The sequence below is a fragment of the Pteropus vampyrus genome, unplaced genomic scaffold (assembly GCF_000151845.1).
Source record: "Pteropus vampyrus isolate Shadow unplaced genomic scaffold, Pvam_2.0 Scaffold3, whole genome shotgun sequence".
Taxonomy (NCBI): domain Eukaryota; kingdom Metazoa; phylum Chordata; class Mammalia; order Chiroptera; family Pteropodidae; genus Pteropus; species Pteropus vampyrus.
In genome coordinates, this window is record NW_011888784.1 from 13,240,696 (window position 1) to 13,259,658 (window position 18,963).

The 18,963-nt window shown below is 50.7% G+C and overlaps 1 protein-coding gene across 50 annotated transcripts in view; it reads left to right on the forward strand.

The window, feature by feature from the left end:
• Positions 1–18,963, forward strand: part of CELF4 (CUGBP Elav-like family member 4) — a 306,214-nt gene that overhangs the window by 75,248 nt on the left and 212,003 nt on the right. For all 50 annotated transcript variants that reach the window (XR_002780759.1, XR_002780762.1, XR_002780761.1 and 47 more), the window contains exon 2: positions 7,742–7,824. Coding sequence is in view for 44 of the 50 variants with exons in the window: in XM_011361305.1 (XP_011359607.1) it covers positions 7,742–7,824 (83 nt within the window). In the remaining 6 variants the exon portion in view is untranslated. The remainder of the gene's footprint in view (positions 1–7,741; positions 7,825–18,963) is intronic.

Here is an 18,963-nt window from a genome sequence, read left to right on the forward strand (position 1 = left end):
GCTGGTCCTTTCATCCTCTGAGGTGCAGAGACAATTAAGTCCCTTCGTCTGATTACTGGGCCCTGTCTGGTGCCCAGCAGGAAGAATAAGGCAGGACTGGTCCCTCGGGGTTGCCTGTCTAGGTCTGGGGAGATCTAGACCCCCAGCTCCATACCCATCTCTGTCTTATGACCACAAAGGGCAAGAGGGCTGAGAAAAGTTCAAAATACATCAGAGTCACAGTGAACTGGGGCCAGTTTCTCATCTCCTGCAACCAAGTTCAACTCTGAGAAACACTTAAAGACCACCATGCCCTTCACTGGGGGTTTTAGTTTAGGGAGAGTTGTTGCAGGAGGGCAGTGCTAAGCCCAAAAGCAGGAGCCGGTGCAGGTGGGGTTTCAGCACTAGAGGCTCTGAGGAGGGGAGCAGGACAGCAGCTCTGATTCATTGGCCGAGGGCGCCATCCATCACCCCCTGCAAGCTGCCCCATCGTCCCCACCTCCCAGATCTCTTCTTTTAAGATGGGTGGTTCCTGCCACTACCACAAGGCCAGAACTGAGGGGTGGACATCCCAGACCCTCTCCACACACCCTGCCATCTCTTCCAAGCCTTTCGGCGTGCCAAGCCAGGGGCAGAGTATAGTTTAGCAAACACTGCACTCAATGATGTCTGTCATTGGAGGGAGAAGGGGACCCTGGAGTTCATAGTCCTATTGTAGACTATGTACATGTGGGCAAACACACATAAATGCTAAGTAGATGAAGATGAAGTGTACTCTAATTGCCAAATGAGAGAGGGCTTTAGGAGATGGTGTAGTCAGGGAAGGCTTTCTAAAGGAGAGGAGGCTTAGTCACTCCTAGAAGGACATGTGGGCTCCAAGGGAGGGAGGCATAGTGAAGGCATCAGGGAAAAGGATGCTGTCATTAGGCTTGGGTTTTCTCCATGGAAGTAGAGCAGCAATAGGAAGTCAGAGTCATGTGCTGTGGGTAGGTGATCATTGCCCCTCTCCTAGGGAGAGAGGAGAACAGCAGGAATTATTGAGATGCCAGCAAGGAGCACTCCTGGGGAGAAGGGAGGAAAGAGGGAGTAAGGTCCAGGCGGAAAGGACTGAGAGGACTGGAATGGCCAGGACGGATCCTGAAAGGGGGCAGGAGGATCACCAAGTGTCTGGGCAAAGACAGGGTAGGGCCCTGTGGTTTTATTTCTCTGCCTGGTGCCAAGCCCTGCTGAGCCCAAGGGCCCATTCTCAAGGAGTTCACAGATTAGAAGGGAAGACAAGATTCACTCTTGGAGCAGGCCATAGGCAGTGGTCAAGGGCATGACCACATAAAAATCCACAGAAGGTGAGACCATGATGGCTGAGGTAGGTGCTTAGGGCCTAACTGAAGAACAGGGTCAAGGAAGTGGGTCTTGAAGGAGGTACCAACCTGGGGCAGGCATGGAGGTGGATGGACATCCCCAGAGGAAGAGCGTATACATGAAGAAGTCCTCTGCAACTGTCTCTCCCACAAATATGGGGAGGGGACATCTGCTCTAGAGGCACCAGGGAGGCCACCTTTGCCCACCCAGACCATGGGGGACAGAGGCTGGATGAGGGAACAGATGTGGGCTCAGAACACCAGCAACCGTCTCTCCAGGGAGGATGGCAGACTCTCTCTCTGCTTCTACCCACCCCCCAGAGCTTCTACCTCAATTTCTCTGCAGCAGGGTCCACATCTATTTTATAAGTCCTCTAGGCGATTCTCAGGTTCAGCCCAAGGTAAGTAAGAACCACTCAGGAAAATGCTCTGAGGGTGTGATTTCAGGTACCATGGTAGGTCGATGGAGTGGAGATTTGGGACAGAGAGGAGCCTTCAGGACCCCTTAAGGAGATCACACTCAACAGAGAGCCCCTCCTGGACCCATGCGTCTGGCTAGTTGATAGGTTTCCTGCGCCCTTCCTGTCTCCTATCCTACTTCCGCACCCTGTCTTCTTCCTACTTCCTTCGGGCCAGCCAAGTGACTGGCCTGATGCATCTGATCTTTTATTAGAGCCCAGATCTTCCCATTCTAGAGCCACCTTCCTCTAGCTAATTCTGTAATTCAATTAGTAGGAAGCCAAGGCCTGGCTGGGGCGGGAGGTGGGAGCACATAGGGAGCCTTCCCCTCCATGATGATTACACCTCAGGCTTTAGCCCTGTTCAGAGTTAGGCAGGAAATTGTACTTCCTTCACTTCATGATGACAAGGGCCTTTTATACTCGCTCACGGGGACTTTGTAAATTACTGCCATCTCTGCGCAATTAATTCTGCTGCGCTGTGTTTTTTCCCCCACATGGGAGAGGGTGCCTGCCCTTCTCAGGAATCAACAGTGCCTTTTGCACCATCATCTGCAGGCTGCCCTGCTGGAGAAGGGTGTCTGCCACCCAGCCTACACCCTGGCCTGGCAACACCTCCTCTGCTTACCTACCCACCCCCCACTCTGGCTGTTTACCTCTCATGGCCACACCCTCCTCCTCTCTTCCTTTCTTCCTCTGCCCTCAGTGCTTCCTGTTCTCTCTTTGGCACCCCAATTGTGGGTCTCCTTCCCTCACTGCCACTGGGTTTCCTTGGTCTCCTAGCCCACAAACACCTGATCTTGAAGCTCAGCCTTCTATTTAGAAGTCATTGTCTCTGTCTCCATGGAGTTGGCAGTCTGTTTAGAGACACAAGACTCAAAAGTGATAAATAGGAATGGGGAGTGGGAAAAGGTTAAATGGCAGCATAAGGAAACGTGAGTGCCGGACAGTGTTCAGTGCACGAGGCAGAACTGAGAGCAGCAGGATCCACCCATGATCACTTCCCTCGTGAAGAACTTGCCAGGAAGCTGATGCCCAACGATCTTTGTCTCATCGAAGCAGGCTATGAGTCCTGTGTCCTGTCTGGCTTACCCATTTTCACCCACACCCTTTTTAGTCCATCCTCCTCTTTCGGTAAAGATTTCTTTTATCTTTAAAGTTAATTATGCAAGTGAGACATGAATATATTCTGCGTCCAAATATGTCAGACAAAACAAAACAAAAGTTAAAGTCATGGGAGACATCCCCCAACTCCACACTTCCCGTTTTCTGCATGGTGTGACCCTTCTAGACTTTGTGCTATGGTGCAAATACAGAATTGAGTGCATATGGAACTATTGGAATATGTTCCTATTGTATATTGTCGTATGTGATTTCACAATCTGCTCTTCCCATCTGACAATGTGTCTTTCCATGTTGGTACATGTAGGATCATTTCATTTTTTAAACAGCTGTAGAGCATTCCACAGTCAAAATGCGAAAACATCCCTGCTCTGATGGACCTTTAGGTGGTTTTCTATTTTTGCTATTCTAAACAGCCCCAGCGGACCCTGGCTCTCTCCTCTGTGGGCACAAATATGAGCATACTTGCAGGGTCAGGCCTGGGAAGGGAATTGCTAGTCCTGAAGGAAGGGAGAGATTTCTGTGCCACCAGCCCTACCCCAGAAAGGGTGCTTCCTTCTCCAACCGTCAGGTTCAGAACCTGGCGCTTGCCTTGTCTTCCATACTCTTACATGGGTATGCAACTGCTTCCTGAGAGAATCCCATTTCCCAACTAGACTGTGAGTTCCCAAAGGGCCTCACCAGGTATGTCTCTGGGGAACACCTCAGCACATCAATGGGAGAGTGAGCTTGACAGGCTTAGTGACTGCTGAGCTGTGGTCCCTTGCACCACCCTCACAGCTCAGAGTCCCCTCCTTAGCTACTATGGGGATCAGCAGTGAGTGGCAGGAAGTCAAAGCTAGTTTTTCTGGGTGGGGCTTCTGGGTGCACCATGGGTCCTTACATGAGAGGCCAGTTAGTGTCCAGTGGGTGAAGCTTGGGCACCCTCTCTCCCTTGGACACCCTGAGCCTTCACCTCAGCCTCCGCCCCAGGCCTACCATGCTCTGCAACATTCTGTAATGGCAAACTCTACTCCTGAAGCCACCCTCTTCCCACCAAGCCACTGTTCCCCCAGAGCTCTGACCTCAGCAAGGGAGAAGATGTGGTCCTTTCATGTACATTGGCATCAGCAGTTAATAACTGCTTATCCATATCTACCTTTTGAAAGAGCCCTTGCGAGACAACTTATCTTTCAGGTAGCCAGTCAGACACAGCATCAGACTAGCGGAAAAGATGGTTTGAGAAGGCCCAGGTGGGTTTATCCCAGGCAGCCGCTGTGTAAGGCTGGTCTCTCCTGGCAGAGGGGGAGAAGCAGGGACTCTACCTTGCTGACCTCCCTCTTCACAAGGGTTGTTTGTGTTTACACTGCACTCTGCAATTAGAGAGCTCTGCAGAGGTTGTTAATACTCATTGGCTAGTACGTCTACCTATAAGCCACTGAGGGGAATAACAGTCCCCATTTATAGATGGGGAAACTGGTGTACAAAGAGAGAAATCAATAAATGACCCCTGGCTGGTAAGGATCCACCTGGACACAACTTTCTATCTGGAACTGCACATCGGCCTGTTCAGGGAGTGATCACTTTGGGGCGAGAGCAGGGGAGTGACAGTAACTGCCCTGGCAGGCACTGGGAGAATGGGCTGGAGGAAGTCTTGGGGACAGTGTCCTCCCAGCCAGGGCCACCTATCAACTCTCACAGGCAACCTCTGTCCCCCACCACTATGAAAGTCCTGTGTTCCTGTGTCCTCGGGGCCTTGGTCAGCTCCCAGCAACCTCCCAGCACCATTTCCACGTTCTCCCAACCTATCGGTCCCCTCCAAAGTATCCGACGTGTTCGGCATTCAACACTCTCAATAAATATGTATTGAGCTCCTGCCCCTGTTCTGGGCACTGAGAACCAACCAAGAACGGAGCATCATCTGGGCATGGGGAGAATGCCAATCAAGGAACAAATATACAAATATCGTGTCAGGAGTAAGGGATGCCAAAGAGGAGAATAAACAGGACGAGGGGTCAGAGAGTGTGTACGTGCTGAGGAAGGGGTTACAATGTTAAATGAGGTGGTCAAGACAGGTATCTCTGAGGGGGTCACATTTGAACAGAAACCTGAGGAGCAAGCCATGCAGATAATGGGATTGAGGTCATTCTGGGAAGAGGGCACAGCCAGTGCAAAGGTCTTGAGACAGAGTGTACCTGGCAGGGCTGAGAACTAGGAAGGAGGCCAGGGGGTGAGCAAAGGGAAGCATGGAATGAGGTGAAGTCAAGGGGTAGAGATGTCAAAGGAGGTTACACATGTTCTGGGGGTCCCTTAAAGAATTTGGTTCAAAGTGCAGCTGTTAAGCTCTCTCTCTAAAAAAAAAAAAAAAAAAAAAAAAAGCAGTGGCATAAATTCCTGGAAGCTGGACAAAAGCAACAAATTAAAAAATATATATATATATTTTCCTTGTTATCCTGGGCCATGGAAACAATATGGTCATTTTTCTCCCCCACCTCCTGCCCCACTCCTTCTCTCCCTCCTCTTTCCTCCTCCTCCTCCTCCTCTTTCCTCCTCCTCCTCTTTCTCTTCCTCCTCTCCTCCCTCCTCCTCCGTCTCCAAACCTGCCCCTGACCTTGTCCCGAGCTGGCTTGCCTGCGTGTAGCTAGACAGTAGCTGCCTCCCAGTTGCAGGAAGGCACAGGCGGAGGACAAGGCCAGCGAGGGGACAGGAGGAAAGAGGCCCCCAGAGAGGCAGGCAGCAGCACGAGGGACAACGTCACAGGGGCTGCTGACCGCTATTCATTTCAATCCCCTATGTGTCTCCATCAATAACCGCCTGCCATGACCAGGAGGGAGGAGCAAGGAGGCAGGAAAAGGAGGGGCAACCTGGGGTCTGGATGGGGAAGAATGAGATGGAGTGGGAGAGAGGCTTTTTGGCACTGACAGCTCTCGCCAGCCCAGGAGCAGGAATTGGAGGTAGGGAAGAGAGAGGGCCAATGGGGTGCCAAGAGTTTCTGTCTCCCAGCTTTCTCTCCCTGCTTCCTTCCTCCTGTTTCTGTGGCCCCCTCACACATAGATTCCCTTCCAAAATCTTCTCTAAAGCAAGGAGGGGAAAGGAAGCAGGACTAATTTCTACACTGCAAGAGGAGGAAAGGGGTTTCACTGGGTGGAGGAGGAGCCGGGAACTGCAGAGGACACTAGGAGCACTCTGTGCCTGGGAAAATAAGAGGCCAGAGCAAACCTGGTGGGAAGGGCTGACATTGGCACCAGACTGGAACCACCAGCCTATAAACCTTGTGTAAAGAGGGCATGAGCCATGAGGCTTGACACAGAACTTGACACGCAGTGGGCACTCAGGAAACAGCTAATAAATGGCCATAAGAATGACCAAACGGTCAGCTGTGAACAGTCAAGAAAGAGAGTTGTGGTGGACTAGACCAGTCAAGGAGGGCTGCCTGGAGTAGGTGAACCTTGATCAGAGTCTTGGAAGATGGATGGGACTGGGAGAAGTGAAAATGGAGAAAGAGGTGTGCCAAGTGAGAAGACTATGAGAACAAAAGAAAGGGGGGCGGGGGATGGTGAATACAAGTGGTTGGGAGGTCAGACAACAGGAGAGTGGAACAAGGGAGGGAATGAAAATAATGAAGCAAGGAAGTGGCCAGCCAGCAGGCCACCTTCTCTGGGGCCCTGGGTGGCTCTGGAAAGTCTGAAGCCGCTATTCCCCCACAGAACTCAAGCCTGCTATTGGCCATGGTTGGCTTTTTGACTTTCCTTGTGGTCTCTGGCCTTGCAGGCCTCCCAAGTCACACTCAGCCACATCCTTAGGCAGAGGATGAGGCCCCTGACACTGGCAGTTTGAGGAAACTTCCAGAAAGACTCTTCCATCAGCAAACATTCTCTTTGCTTTGTCACTGTGCTTGAAAGGCCCGCATTAAAAAGTCACCCCTTGAGTTAAGCACAGTGTTCTGTAAAAATCTGGATTCCCTGGTGTTGCACTGTCAGAATCACTCCAGGGGAAACCCAGAGTGAACCTTGGAGCCCACTCCGGGTCAGCTCTCTCAGTTCACGCACATGAGGAGACTGAGGCAGGACAGGAGACGTGGTTTGCCAGGGGTAGGGTCACCCAGGGAATTAGAAGCACATCGAGAGTTGGCCTCAGATCCAGCCTTGCACATTGGTGCAGTGGATATGCCCGAGAAGCTCTCTGATTAGGAGGGATGTGAAGATATCACTGCAGATGTGACAATGGCCTGGGGCAGGGACACTTGAGCAGCCCCATTCATTTTATCAGGACAGCCTGGCCTGGGGTCCTCCTTACAGATGGAGCCTTTATTTGGAAGGCCGAGAGCTCCCTCCATCATCCCTGATGAAGCAGCAGGCAACAGTGCTCCTAAGGGCTTGAAATAAGAGTTCATGGTCAAGTGCAACTAGAGGTGCTGTGGGTGAGGGGTGGAAGCTGACCCTTATGGGAGAGAGATATTGGAGCCAGAGCTTAAACAGGCAAACAGCACCCAGAGGAGGGAAGAAAGGGAGGGAGGGAGAAAGGTTGGAAGAGAAAGAACAGAGGCACCTGAGGCACCAGGGCACGGGGACAGGAAGAGACCCGCGGGGAGAGGGGGCGTGGAGGGGGGAAGATGCAGCGTGGGGAAACTTCGCTGAGGGTGCAAAACAGAACAGCAACGCGAGGAACGAGAAGCAGACAGGAAAACGGAGAAGCAGGAAGGCTCGAGCTGGGTGTTCAGGAGAGAGAGAGGTGGGGAGAGGGACCAAGAGGAGGAAGGGGCTGGAGACTGGAGGGCGACTGGAGGGCGCGTCAATGGGCCGGGGGCGCCCCACTGACCCTCTTGGCGCTTGCTTCCCTCCCTAGGCTGCGCTTTCCTCACCTACTGTGAGCGTGAGTCAGCGCTGAAGGCCCAGAGCGCGCTGCACGAGCAGAAGACCCTGCCCGGGGTAAGTGGCGCCCGCCGAGGCGCGAGCGACGGGCGCGCCGACAGGGGGCGACTTCTGGAGGCCGGGCTGCGAAGCGGCGGGCATGGGGATCGCGGGCCGGGGCGCGCGCCGCCTGCCTTCGCTCGGGAGCTCTCACCCCTAGAAGCCGCGAGGCGCCGGGCAGCGGCGGGGGTTCGTAGGCGCCGAGCTCAGACCTCGCCAGGTGGCCTCCGCACTCCGCGGTTCCGGCCCAATGGAATCCCAGGCGAGGGGTGAACTTGGCCTGGCCACAAAGCTCGGGCGGGGCTCCTCCCCTGCGGATCTGGTCTCTCCTCCGCGCACTGCCGGTGCGGGCAGCCCCGGGTGAGAACGCGGGGGTGCCTGGCCCCCGGAGCCCGGAGTTGCCTCCACAGGCCCCGCGGGGCCCCCCGTGGTGGGGCTGCCTAAGCGCCAGCCGATCATTGTCGCCGGACACCGGCTGTTTCTGGGGTGGGGGCCAGGGCGGGAGGGGGCGCCTCCCCATCCAGGCTCGGCGCCGCGAGTGAGATCACCACAGTTTATTTAAGGAGCCAGCCCTCGTCTTTGATAAACTATCGCGCCTCAGCCCTGGTTTATAGCTTCTGTGCGGGGGAGAAGAGAATTATTTATGGCCCCCCTAACTGGGTGTGATATCAGCCATGGCTATTATCGAGGCTAGTTCATCACCATAAAATAAGAAGTGTTCCTCGGGTCAAGGGTCTGTGCTGTATCTCCCATGGGTTCAGAGAGATGGGGGAGGGGGGCTGAGATATACAGCTCGCGGAGTATCTAAAGATAAATAGAAAGATGTGAGTGTTTGTGGGCATAATTTTAAAAATTTATAAATATACCGTGTTTAAACTGTATTATGCAATGGCCACTGCAGGGAAGCACGTGTGTTCTATATGTATGCTCACCAATGTTTACACATGCATGTTTACATTCTTACAAAGCAAAACGTATGTAAACACACGCTTCCATTTCTGTCCCACAGCAAGAAAGGTTAGCCAGGTAGACAGAGAGAAATGCACCCCCCCCCCCCCCCCGATCACGATCACTTATCACTCCTTCCACAGTAGAGCTTCCCCCGCCGCCGCCCCCCCCCCCCCCCCCCCCCCCCCGGCGGTGGCAGTCTTTTCTTTCCATCCAAGATCCTTCTTTACCCGTTTAGGGGTGGGGAGGGCCTTGCTTCCATTAAGACAGCCTTTGTATTGTATTTTGGTGTTTGTGATTGCAAAGCACGGGGCTGAGTCACCTTAATAACATTCCCGCAGATGCAAATGTATGGAAATCGTGCACCACGCCGGTTTTTGTGTTGAACCCGGCTCTGGCACGGTGGCCATTCCCCAGTTGGTTTTTAGTGGCGGCTACATGCACATATATTATAGTAATTACTTTCTGGATGCCCTCTGTAAGATGGCAGAAATATGCTCCACATCGCCCCATGTTATGCGCGAAGCATAAAGCCATATTGTAAGATAATCAAAGGCTTCTGAGAAAGGTTTGTGCTGATTAATAAAGTGTTTATAGTACTTTGTTTTGGGGGGAGATTGTGATAGATATTTTAAAGCCACCCAAATCGAATAGAAAATAGCACATTGTTATGGGAGGCCCTTCATCAGCTTGAGAGAGATTGCTAGGGAGTTTTGTGATGGCTAAAAGCTGGGAATTAGATGGGGAAACAGAAAGGGAAGATGGGAGGGGGAGGCTTAGGATTCCGAAGGGGGAGAGGCCCGGGACTGGGGAAATTTCAGTAGCAAGTGTGGATTGTTCGGGATCTAACATTAACTTGTAGTTGTTTATTTTACATATAATAGAATAGCTAAATGATGGAGTGTATTAGTTCTTTAATAATTTATAGAAATACTTTGATGTTGCAGTAATTACATTAAAGGTCACATATCAAAGGTAATTTGGTTGAGCAGCTGTGATGGTTTCTCAGAAGCAATCAATACTACTGTCCGTGGTGCTGATTTCACCAAGGGGCCTGCCAGATTAAAGAAGGCTTATTACCAGGCAGAAAGGCCCAGGGGAAATCAGGAGCACATTGGAGCGAGGCTCCAGCCCCCCTTCCACCGATAATTAACACTGTTCCCCATAATCTGTGCTAATCCTTCATACTGGGAGATCCAGTGGCATTTTTCTGAAATCACAAAGAAGAGTTGGGCAAGTTTGAGAAAAAGGACAAAAAGAAACATGAATGTATGTTGGGAGATGGGAGGGGTGAGGAGAGAGTCCAACAATGGAACTAAAACATAGCCTAGAGTCCCCTTGAAGTGCCTGGAATACCGTCCTTTCTTCAAAGGCCTCACAGGGAGACTCATGGCCTCAAAGACCTCATCACAATTCTCAGGGCAGGCACAGCCCACAGTGGGAGGGACAAGGAGAAAAGACAGGATTGCAGCTTGAACTTCCCAAGGCACATTGTCCCTGCACAAACTCACATGGAGACAAACAAAAAATAAAATGACCAAAAAAGAAAAAATTACGCTTTAAGGTGGAGCCATTTAGATGCCAGAAAACAGGCTGACATTATTATTGTTTGTTGGTTTTCTCCTTTGAGATCAGAGAAAGTATACCACTAGCAAATACAGGGACAGGACCAAGCAAAATGTTTTCATTCAACCAAATAATGGGTGTTTCCACCAACTGAGGCTTCGCTCATGGCTGTCTGTTTGGTTGCGGGGCAGAGAGAGACCTCTTCTGGTCTGCGGTGACCACAGTAGGTACCCTGGTGAGTGCACTCTATGCCTGACTTAGGAGAAAGAAATTGAAAAAAGAACCTGGAAAACTGGTAACCTCAGCAATTTAGGCACTTTTCCAGACTTCAAAATCCATTAAAGTCAATCCATTAAAACCAGCCCTTCGCTTTCACACTGAGGAGAGAAGGAGGGGAGAAGATAGTGCAGGCGGCCCATTCTGTTTCTTCCCCAGCAAGTCACAGAGCCTAGCATCCTGTTGGCAGCAAGGAAAACAATCCCCTTGTGGTCATGCACACACACACACACACACACACACACACACACACACACACCACCACCACCACCACCACCACCACCACCCCAACCAAAACAACAACAAAGACAGAACTAGAGATACCACTCACAAGTGTCTACATTTGGGGACTGAGAGGCAAGCTGACATGTCTCTTGGGATCAGTGGAAGCTCAAAAACCAGACCACGAGTATGTTACCTCATTATCTTATTTTATCTTCACGACTACCCCATGAGGAAGATATCATGATTATACCCTATACATGAGCAGACTCAGGTTTAGAGAGATTAAATAATTTGCCCAAGGCACACAATTAATAAATTGCCAAGCCATCACCAGCACCAGCTCTGCTACCGAAACCCAGGATACCCACCTCTCCTAAAGCAACACTGGTTGCTTTAAAGAGGACCCAGATGACTATGGGGCACAGGAGTTTCTCAAAGGTTTTGTTCAGGATATGGGCAGGGAGGGAATGAAGAGTTGAGAGGAAGATGGGTGTGTCGGATGGGAGCACTGGCATGAGAACTAGCCTAGAGACAAGACATGCATGACAGGTCAGGATCCATGAGTTCCCTGGGGCCTGAGAGTGCACAAGAGGCCTCTTAGAAGAATTCTGTTTCTTAAAATAGGTCCCTGCTGCTTAGTCCCAGCTCCCCCTGCCTTTGGGACTCTGCATGGAATTGTCTTCCAGGAAGAGCCCATCTGTTTCCCCAGTTAGGAATGTAGGGACTCAGAGGAGAGGCTCTGATTAGAGAAAACGGGGCAACACAGCCAGCAGTGGCCAGCATTCTGTTTCTCTGGCAGCAGAAAGGGCTCCTCACCAGGGCTGCCGCAGGGAAAGAACTGGGTCCAGTTAGCAGGAGACCTAGAAGCAGAGAGAAGTGGGAGCTGGCAGAGGAGAGGGGAGGAGAGGGAACAGGCAGGGGGAGGGAGAGTGGGAGCTGTATCTGCTTGGTAAACATTAAAGTTCCAATTCACTAGTTAAAGATTGGCTTTTGTGCCCTGACTCTGGCAACCTGAGAATATAAAGCAAACGAACACACTCCTCTGGGCCGTCTCCCACCCCTACCCCTCTGTTCAGCCCAGTAGACTTGCAACATCGCTGCCATCACACCTCCTGACTCAGGTCACCGCAACTCAGGACGGGTCATTTCCATGGAAATTCAATGTGACCTTCTTTGAGTTTATCAGAAAAGATGTTAGAATGGAAAATTAAAAAAAAAAAAAAAAAAAAGCTCAGTTGGATTTCTGGCACCGCTATCTCAGGGTGTCTCTCCTTTCCCCCCTTCCTGTCACTTTCATTTTCCTAAGTCCCATTTTGTCTTCCTTTTTTTCTCTTTGTCTCTCTTTTTTCTTTATGCCTCTTTTCTCTCCCTTCTGGTCATTTTCTTCTTTCTCTTTCTCCCTCTCACTTTCCACCCTTTCTTATTTTATCCTTTTCACTTGCCTTTCCTGCCTCTCTCCTCTCCTCCTTTCCTCCCTCCCTCCCTCTCCTCTGCCCAGCCCACTGCTACTTTGACACCCACAGAGGCTCTCGAAGGACCTCCACCAGCTTTTCTGGGGCTCCCCTGATGAGGCCCATCTCCCTCCTGACAGCCTTGCCATGGGAGGATCCATCTAATTTTATGTACAACTGTAAAGATGAATGATAAGTAGAAAGGATGCAGGCAAGAACAAGATGAATAAATTATAAAGGGCAAATGATGACAAGACAGGGGTCCCCAGAGACAGTGATATGATAACAGAAACTAAAGGCGAATTTATGATGGATGTAGTTAGCATGTACGGAGGCTGTTAATTCTTCAGGGTAGTTTTACAACTTCTGGTGATTGGCACAAAGTGTTTCATTTTAGAGATGCGGTGTATTTCCACTTGTCTGTCCTATAGGCACAGCGTTGGCTTTTGTCTCTACATGGCGAGCCTGGGTCTCATCAGCACATGCATCTTCTCTCTCAGCCCCGGCCACCTTCTGAGTCTCTGCTTCAGATGGTGAAGTCACAAAACAGATCCCCACACACGTCAAGCCCCCTAGTCCTGCTGTTTTTCTTCTTGCGGAGTGTGTTTGTTTGGGGGCTACAGTAATGAAGTATCACAAACCCAGGGTGGGGGGTGGGGCTTAAACAACAAGAATTTGTTGTCGCACAGTTCTCAGACCAGAAGTAAAAGATCAAGGTGTAGGCAAGGTTGATACCTACTGAGGGCTGTGAGGGAGAGTTCCCTGCCTTTTTTCTCATTTCTGGTAGCCTCAGGCATTCCTTGGCTTGTAAGTGGTACTCTTAGGTTGTCATATCATCTTCTCTGCAAGCTTATCTGTCTCTACCTCTAAATTTCCCCTTTTGATAAGGACACCAGTCATATAGGATTAGCCCCCACCTTAATGACTTTGTCTTAACTTGATCATCTGAAAGGACCCTATTTCAAATAAAGTCACATGCACAAGCACCAGGGGTTAGGATCCTACTTTAACATCTTTGGGAGGAGACACAATTGAACCCATAACACTGAGAAATGGGCAGCCCTATAGCTCTTTTATGGCAGAAAGATAAACAGTTTTCAACAGTGTTTGAGTCTTGGGGATAGAGAGCTGGGGTTGGGGAAAGGGTCTCACCAACCCTTCCTCTGACTCATGGGTTTTTTTCCCTCTCTTGGGGAAATGATTGAAATACCTTCCTTCTTCTCCCTTATTCTACAAAGAGAGCTATTCATCTGTCCGTTTAGGGCAGTGGTACTCAACAGAGAGGGATTTTGCCTCCCAGTGGACATTGACATTGTCTGGAAACACGACAGGCATCAAGTAGGAGGAGGCCAGGCTGCCACTAACCACCTTACAATGCACAGGACGACTCCCACAACAGGGAAGTATCTGGCCCCAAATGTCAGCAGTGCCAAGATGTAGAACTTTATTCTAGGGCCAAGCGTGGGCGGAAAAGGCACAGTGAGGCCTGGGACAGGGCTTTCTTCACTCTTACTCACTGGTTCTCACTAACTTGGGGGACAAGCCCAAGAGTTCCCATAGTGTTAGAGGTGGGAGGTGGCTCACTGAGGGGCGCACATTCAGATGGTGTAAGCACAGAGGGCACAGTGGGCAGCAGAAGAGGGCAGAGCCAATCTCCAGGCATTAGAGATCATTTCTGGTCTGCCATTCCCACACACTGTGGGCCAGATTTGGCCCAAGTGCTGCCAGTTTTAGCACCAACTTCCAGCTCAGTTTTCTCATTTTACCCACATGGAATCTGTGATCTCAGTGAAATGAGCTGAGAGTTTGCTTGTGACAGAGCTGAGACCAGAACCCAGGCCTTGGCAGCCTACCCATGTATGAAGTTTCTCCAGTCCTTTCCTTCAGAAGAGTCCCCATCCTGACAGGAAACAGATCTGGCAGACATTTGTATGATTTGCCAGCTCCTCACCATGTGACATAAACCATGCCACTAATAGAAGGGCTGGGGGGGACAGGGCCCCCTGCTGGGCCCATTACGTAGACAGGAACACCAAGGTCCTGAGGGGGAAGTCAGAAATGCTTTAAATCCAGAGACTGAGGGCCAGATGGGCAGAGGCTACATTTGGGGCACCCTCAGATCTTGCCTCTCCTCTTCCACACCAGTCCATGGCCCCAGCCCACCTCCCACTGCTTCCATCAACAGATTCTTTAGCCCCCTTCCCATGAGACATCTCAAAGTCCTTCTCGTGCCCAAGGCTTTGCCCACAGGGCCCCTCTTCCCTAGACTACCCACTCTCCTCTTCCCTGCCCCTATGCACACTGGCCTGGGTAGAAAGGCATTTTCACTTTTCAGGCAAGTGACCCTCAACTCCCACAGAGACATCTTCTCTATGGCCCCCCATGACAGAGCTCAGGCCTGGCTATGGCCTATACTCAGTAAGATCCCTAACTGATGTGTCCGAAAGAACCAAAGAGACTCTTTGTCCACAATCATCATATCTAACTTGAAAGAAATAAATAAGAGTCCATGTAAGATAATGGACAGAATTAGGCCAAGGGCCACGGAACCTGGGCTCCAGGTCCAACCTGCCCCAAACAAGCCCTGTGACCTTGCGCAAAGCACTCAGCTTGGAACCTCCCTGGGCCTCCACCTTCTAGACTGTGAAAGAAGGCAGTGGTACTGATCGCCTCTGGAGTCCCTTCTAGCTCTGACATACTTTAAAATTCTAAGAATAATAGACTTGGCATTACTCAGATTACTTAAGACGACAGAAAGAGGAGGGGAGAGTGGGAGGGCAAGGAAGCGTTTCCTGCTCTCCACCGCCCGACTCCAACCGTGATGAGTGCAGTAAAGCACAGGTCAGATGTGTCTCTCTAACACAGACCAGCCAGACTGCCCGTTCCTGAGGACCAGTTATGGGGCAGGACTGCAGTGAAGAGCTGGCTCTCCAATGGCACATCCACCCCTGCCCCTCAGCCCAAGCCTTTCTCCTGCTCAGGTTTTATTTGGAGGAAACCAGACATCTCACAACTTTCTTGAGCACTTGCCCTAGTATGGTTTGGATCATGGTTGTCATCACCTGAGTCGGCAACAACAATGTTTGCAGATTACCTGCCCTGTGCAGAGTCCTTTGTGGGAGGTGGGGTGTCTGGCATCAGAAACAAATCAGTGAGACACAGCCCCTTGCTGAAGAAGCTTACAATCGGGTTCGGGAGGCAAGCGTGAAGACAGCTCACGATCCAGAAATATCTTTCGATGCTGAAAAATGGTAGTGATGGGAGTTCCCAGGAGATGAGATGAGAGAGACTTTGTGACAAACTAAAAGTGCCCTAGAGAAGCCCACACTACCACAGCGGCCTCCTGCTTCCAGACTCTCGCCCCTCTAATGCATTCTTCATTAGGATGGCCTTAGTTATTATAAAGATCTGACCACCCGAATACCCTATAGGCTTCCTGTCATCCCCAAGAATCAACTGAGGGGCAGACTCCTGGCTACAAACCCTCCAAACCCATGGAGCTCTTGCTTAAACACATCGCCTTCCTTCAGGCTCTTCTTTTCTATGTCATCCCCTCTGCCTGGACAGTTCCTAGTCATTCTTGGAGGCCAAATCCAATATCACTTCCTCTGTAAAAACTCCTGGCCCCCTCTGAAAGCTTTTCCAATCCCCCGTGGCACCTGGCACAGCCTATCGGGCCCACGCGGCTCAGTTAACTCGACTTTTCACCTTTTGGAGTCTCTGACCCTAATGCTTTCCTGTGCCTGGAGCTGATTCAGAGCAAGGGTCGACAGCAAGGGGCTGGCTTCTCTTCCTGCTCATCTACCTTGTTGGCCTTGTCACCTCCCACCGGCATCGCAGCAGATCCATTCTCGCGGCTCCTCTCCCATCCACATTACCTCCAGGCCTCTCTAGAAAGTTTCAGCTCAGCTCACACTGCAGGGTGACATTTGGAAAGATGAGGTCTCACTTTGAGGTCGTGCTCATAGGAAGCAAACGCTGTGTAGAAGGTGCTATGGCCTGGGCAGTCAGTCACAGCTGGCACGGGCGTGTGTCTCAGTGAGCGATGACAAGAGTGAGGACGTTTCCCTGCACACGTGTAGCAGCCAGAGATGGTGTCCCAGGCTGTTCGTGGACCTGCCTTTGTGAGTCCAGGTAAGACTCTTAAAGGGTCTGTTGACCTTTTATCAAAAGATAAGCTGGTAAATGGAATGTCTGTGTGAGCTCCTGCTCCCACATGGTTATGTTTTAGGATTGGAGGTATTTCTTATAGAGAGCATGTGTATGGATGAGCAGAGAGCCAGGCGTCTGTGTTGTTGATCTGCATTGTTCCTGAATGGTGGGCTGCCGTGTCCCAACAAAAATGGACAACCCTGGATAATGATGGCAGAAAGCAGCGTGGTTTTTTATTTTTCAATTCGTCACGAAAACAATTGTTGTGAGGTCCCTTAGGGTCCCAGTTTTTTGTGGTTCCAGTGTGTGCTTTGATCAAAGGCACCTGTGGTGTTCTCGATGAGACCAGTAGGGGGTGCCAGGCAGGCGGCTTTCTCTCCTGGTGGCTGAGTGAACACAAGGCAAGTGAGCCTGATGTGCCCAACTCCATGCCCAGCACAAAAGAGGTAAAATAATGCCAAAACACTTCCTGTCCGTGGAGGACCCCAAGAAGCTGGGTGACTTGGGACAAACCTACCTTTCAGAGCCTGTTTCTTAATTTTATGATGAAAATCTTACATGTAAGACCCTCATATGCTGTGGATTACTATAAATAATCCAGGTATCATTATGAATGACAAAACAATGATGTGAGTGTGGATGGCCTCGGGGTCCTTTGCCACAGTAAAATCCGGTGACTCCTAATTCATACATGAAATAATCACAGACCATAAAAATATGAAATGGTCAAATGTGTAACTCAGAATATATGTCTCATGACATTTCAGAAGAGGAAGATGACTGTTAGCTAGAATGACCAGAAAGGGCTCCACAGAGGGGAGACAAAGTCTAGAAGAGCGTTGAGAAGAAATTGGAAAGGTAATAAGGAGGGAACCAGGGAAGTCCCGATTTTCCTCCCAGAGTTAGGGATGAGAATAGGGAGGATGCAGTTGGAGGACGGAGCAGAACTTTCTCACAGTGCTGCCCTTCAGAACCTCTGGCCCTTGCAGCCTGCAGGCCCCAATCAACTCCAAGCAGATGAGTCACCAACATCCTGCTCACTCCAGACACAGCTTCAGGCCCCAGCAATTCCCGACTTCCCTCCTCTGTGGAAAGGCCTGCCTCCCCCGCCCACCCACCACAGTCCTCCCCAAGGTTCAGGACTTAGCTCCAAGCCTGAGCTTTCCTCCAGGAAGCTCTCCTAGGCTGCTCTAACCTACATTCTTCTTTCCTTGTTTAAACAAGTTCAACAATACCAGAGGTCCAAACCCTGGAAAACATGTGGACCTGGGACCAGCACATCAGCATCACCAGAACGCTCGTTAGAAAGGCGGTTTGGGCCCCACCTCAGACTGCCTGAGTCATGTCATTCAGACTGTACCCCACCACACTCTAATAAGATCCCTAGGAGATTCACGTGCACAAAATGTTTGATGGCCACTGGCCTAACTTTAGGCTTTAAAAAATATTGTTTTAGTTTGAGTGCTCCCAGAAGAAGACTCTAGACAAGCATTGGAATGTGCCAGTGGCTTCTTTGAGTGATGACCCCCAGGAAACATAGGGAAATAGTGGGAAAGTCCAACAGGAAGGAAAAGAAACCGATAAAGCCACTGCGTTTTCAGGCAGACCAGCTCTCACTGTAAGTGCTTAATCTCACTGGGGACTCTAGACTGGTGTGCATCACAGTCCCCAGGGCCATCCCCCCAAGGGCAAGGGAGCTGGGGTATTTGTACACCAGTTTCCACCAGTCTTTGGTTAAGGATGTGTGCAGGGACCATTAATTTCCCAGCTCTTCTGGCTTGTGCATGGGTGGCGAATGGGCTCCATAGCCAGAGAAAGCCCTCAAGCAACAAATGCAGTTGCTGGCCATTGGAAATCAGGCCACTGTCACTACAGTAAGGTGACCAAGGGCCTATGGGCAGGGCACTGCCTGCATCTGCTTCAGATCTACTCTGACTCCAGACTTCTAAATAGAAGAGCAGTTAACAGAAGCCATGATGACTACTATATAACTGTGGGCCAGACACTGCACAACTATTATGTCATTTATATGTCATGAAAGCATCGCACAGGCACTCTCAAGGAAGCATTGCCAGCACTATCCTATGGAAGAGAACACTGAGGTGAATGGGTTTGCTCAAGGCCATGTAGCCAGGGGGAAGTCTGGCTCCTGGACTCACGCTCCTTCCACCACATCCTGGGGCACCAACCTTATGGAAGACCTGAGCTTCACGGGGGCAGAAATGGTGTTATCTTCCTCAGTCCCTGTCGCCCCTAGGCTAAGACTAGTCTGCTCTCATGGGGAACTCTGCCATGATTGCCAGGGGGCCATGTGAGGCAGAGCAGTGGCCCTTCAGGTGTCACCACACCAGAACTGCCTTTGGATTGGAGAAATCTTGTTCTGCATGGACATCAGAATCGAATTCCAACCCCAGCTCTGCCTGAACTCGTACTGTGTGCCCTTAGGAAGCTACTTAACCTCTCTGAATCTTTGTTTTAGTGACTACTCTGTCAGTTAGAAATACATTTTGTTGCAGTGGCTTTGACAAATGGAGCTTTG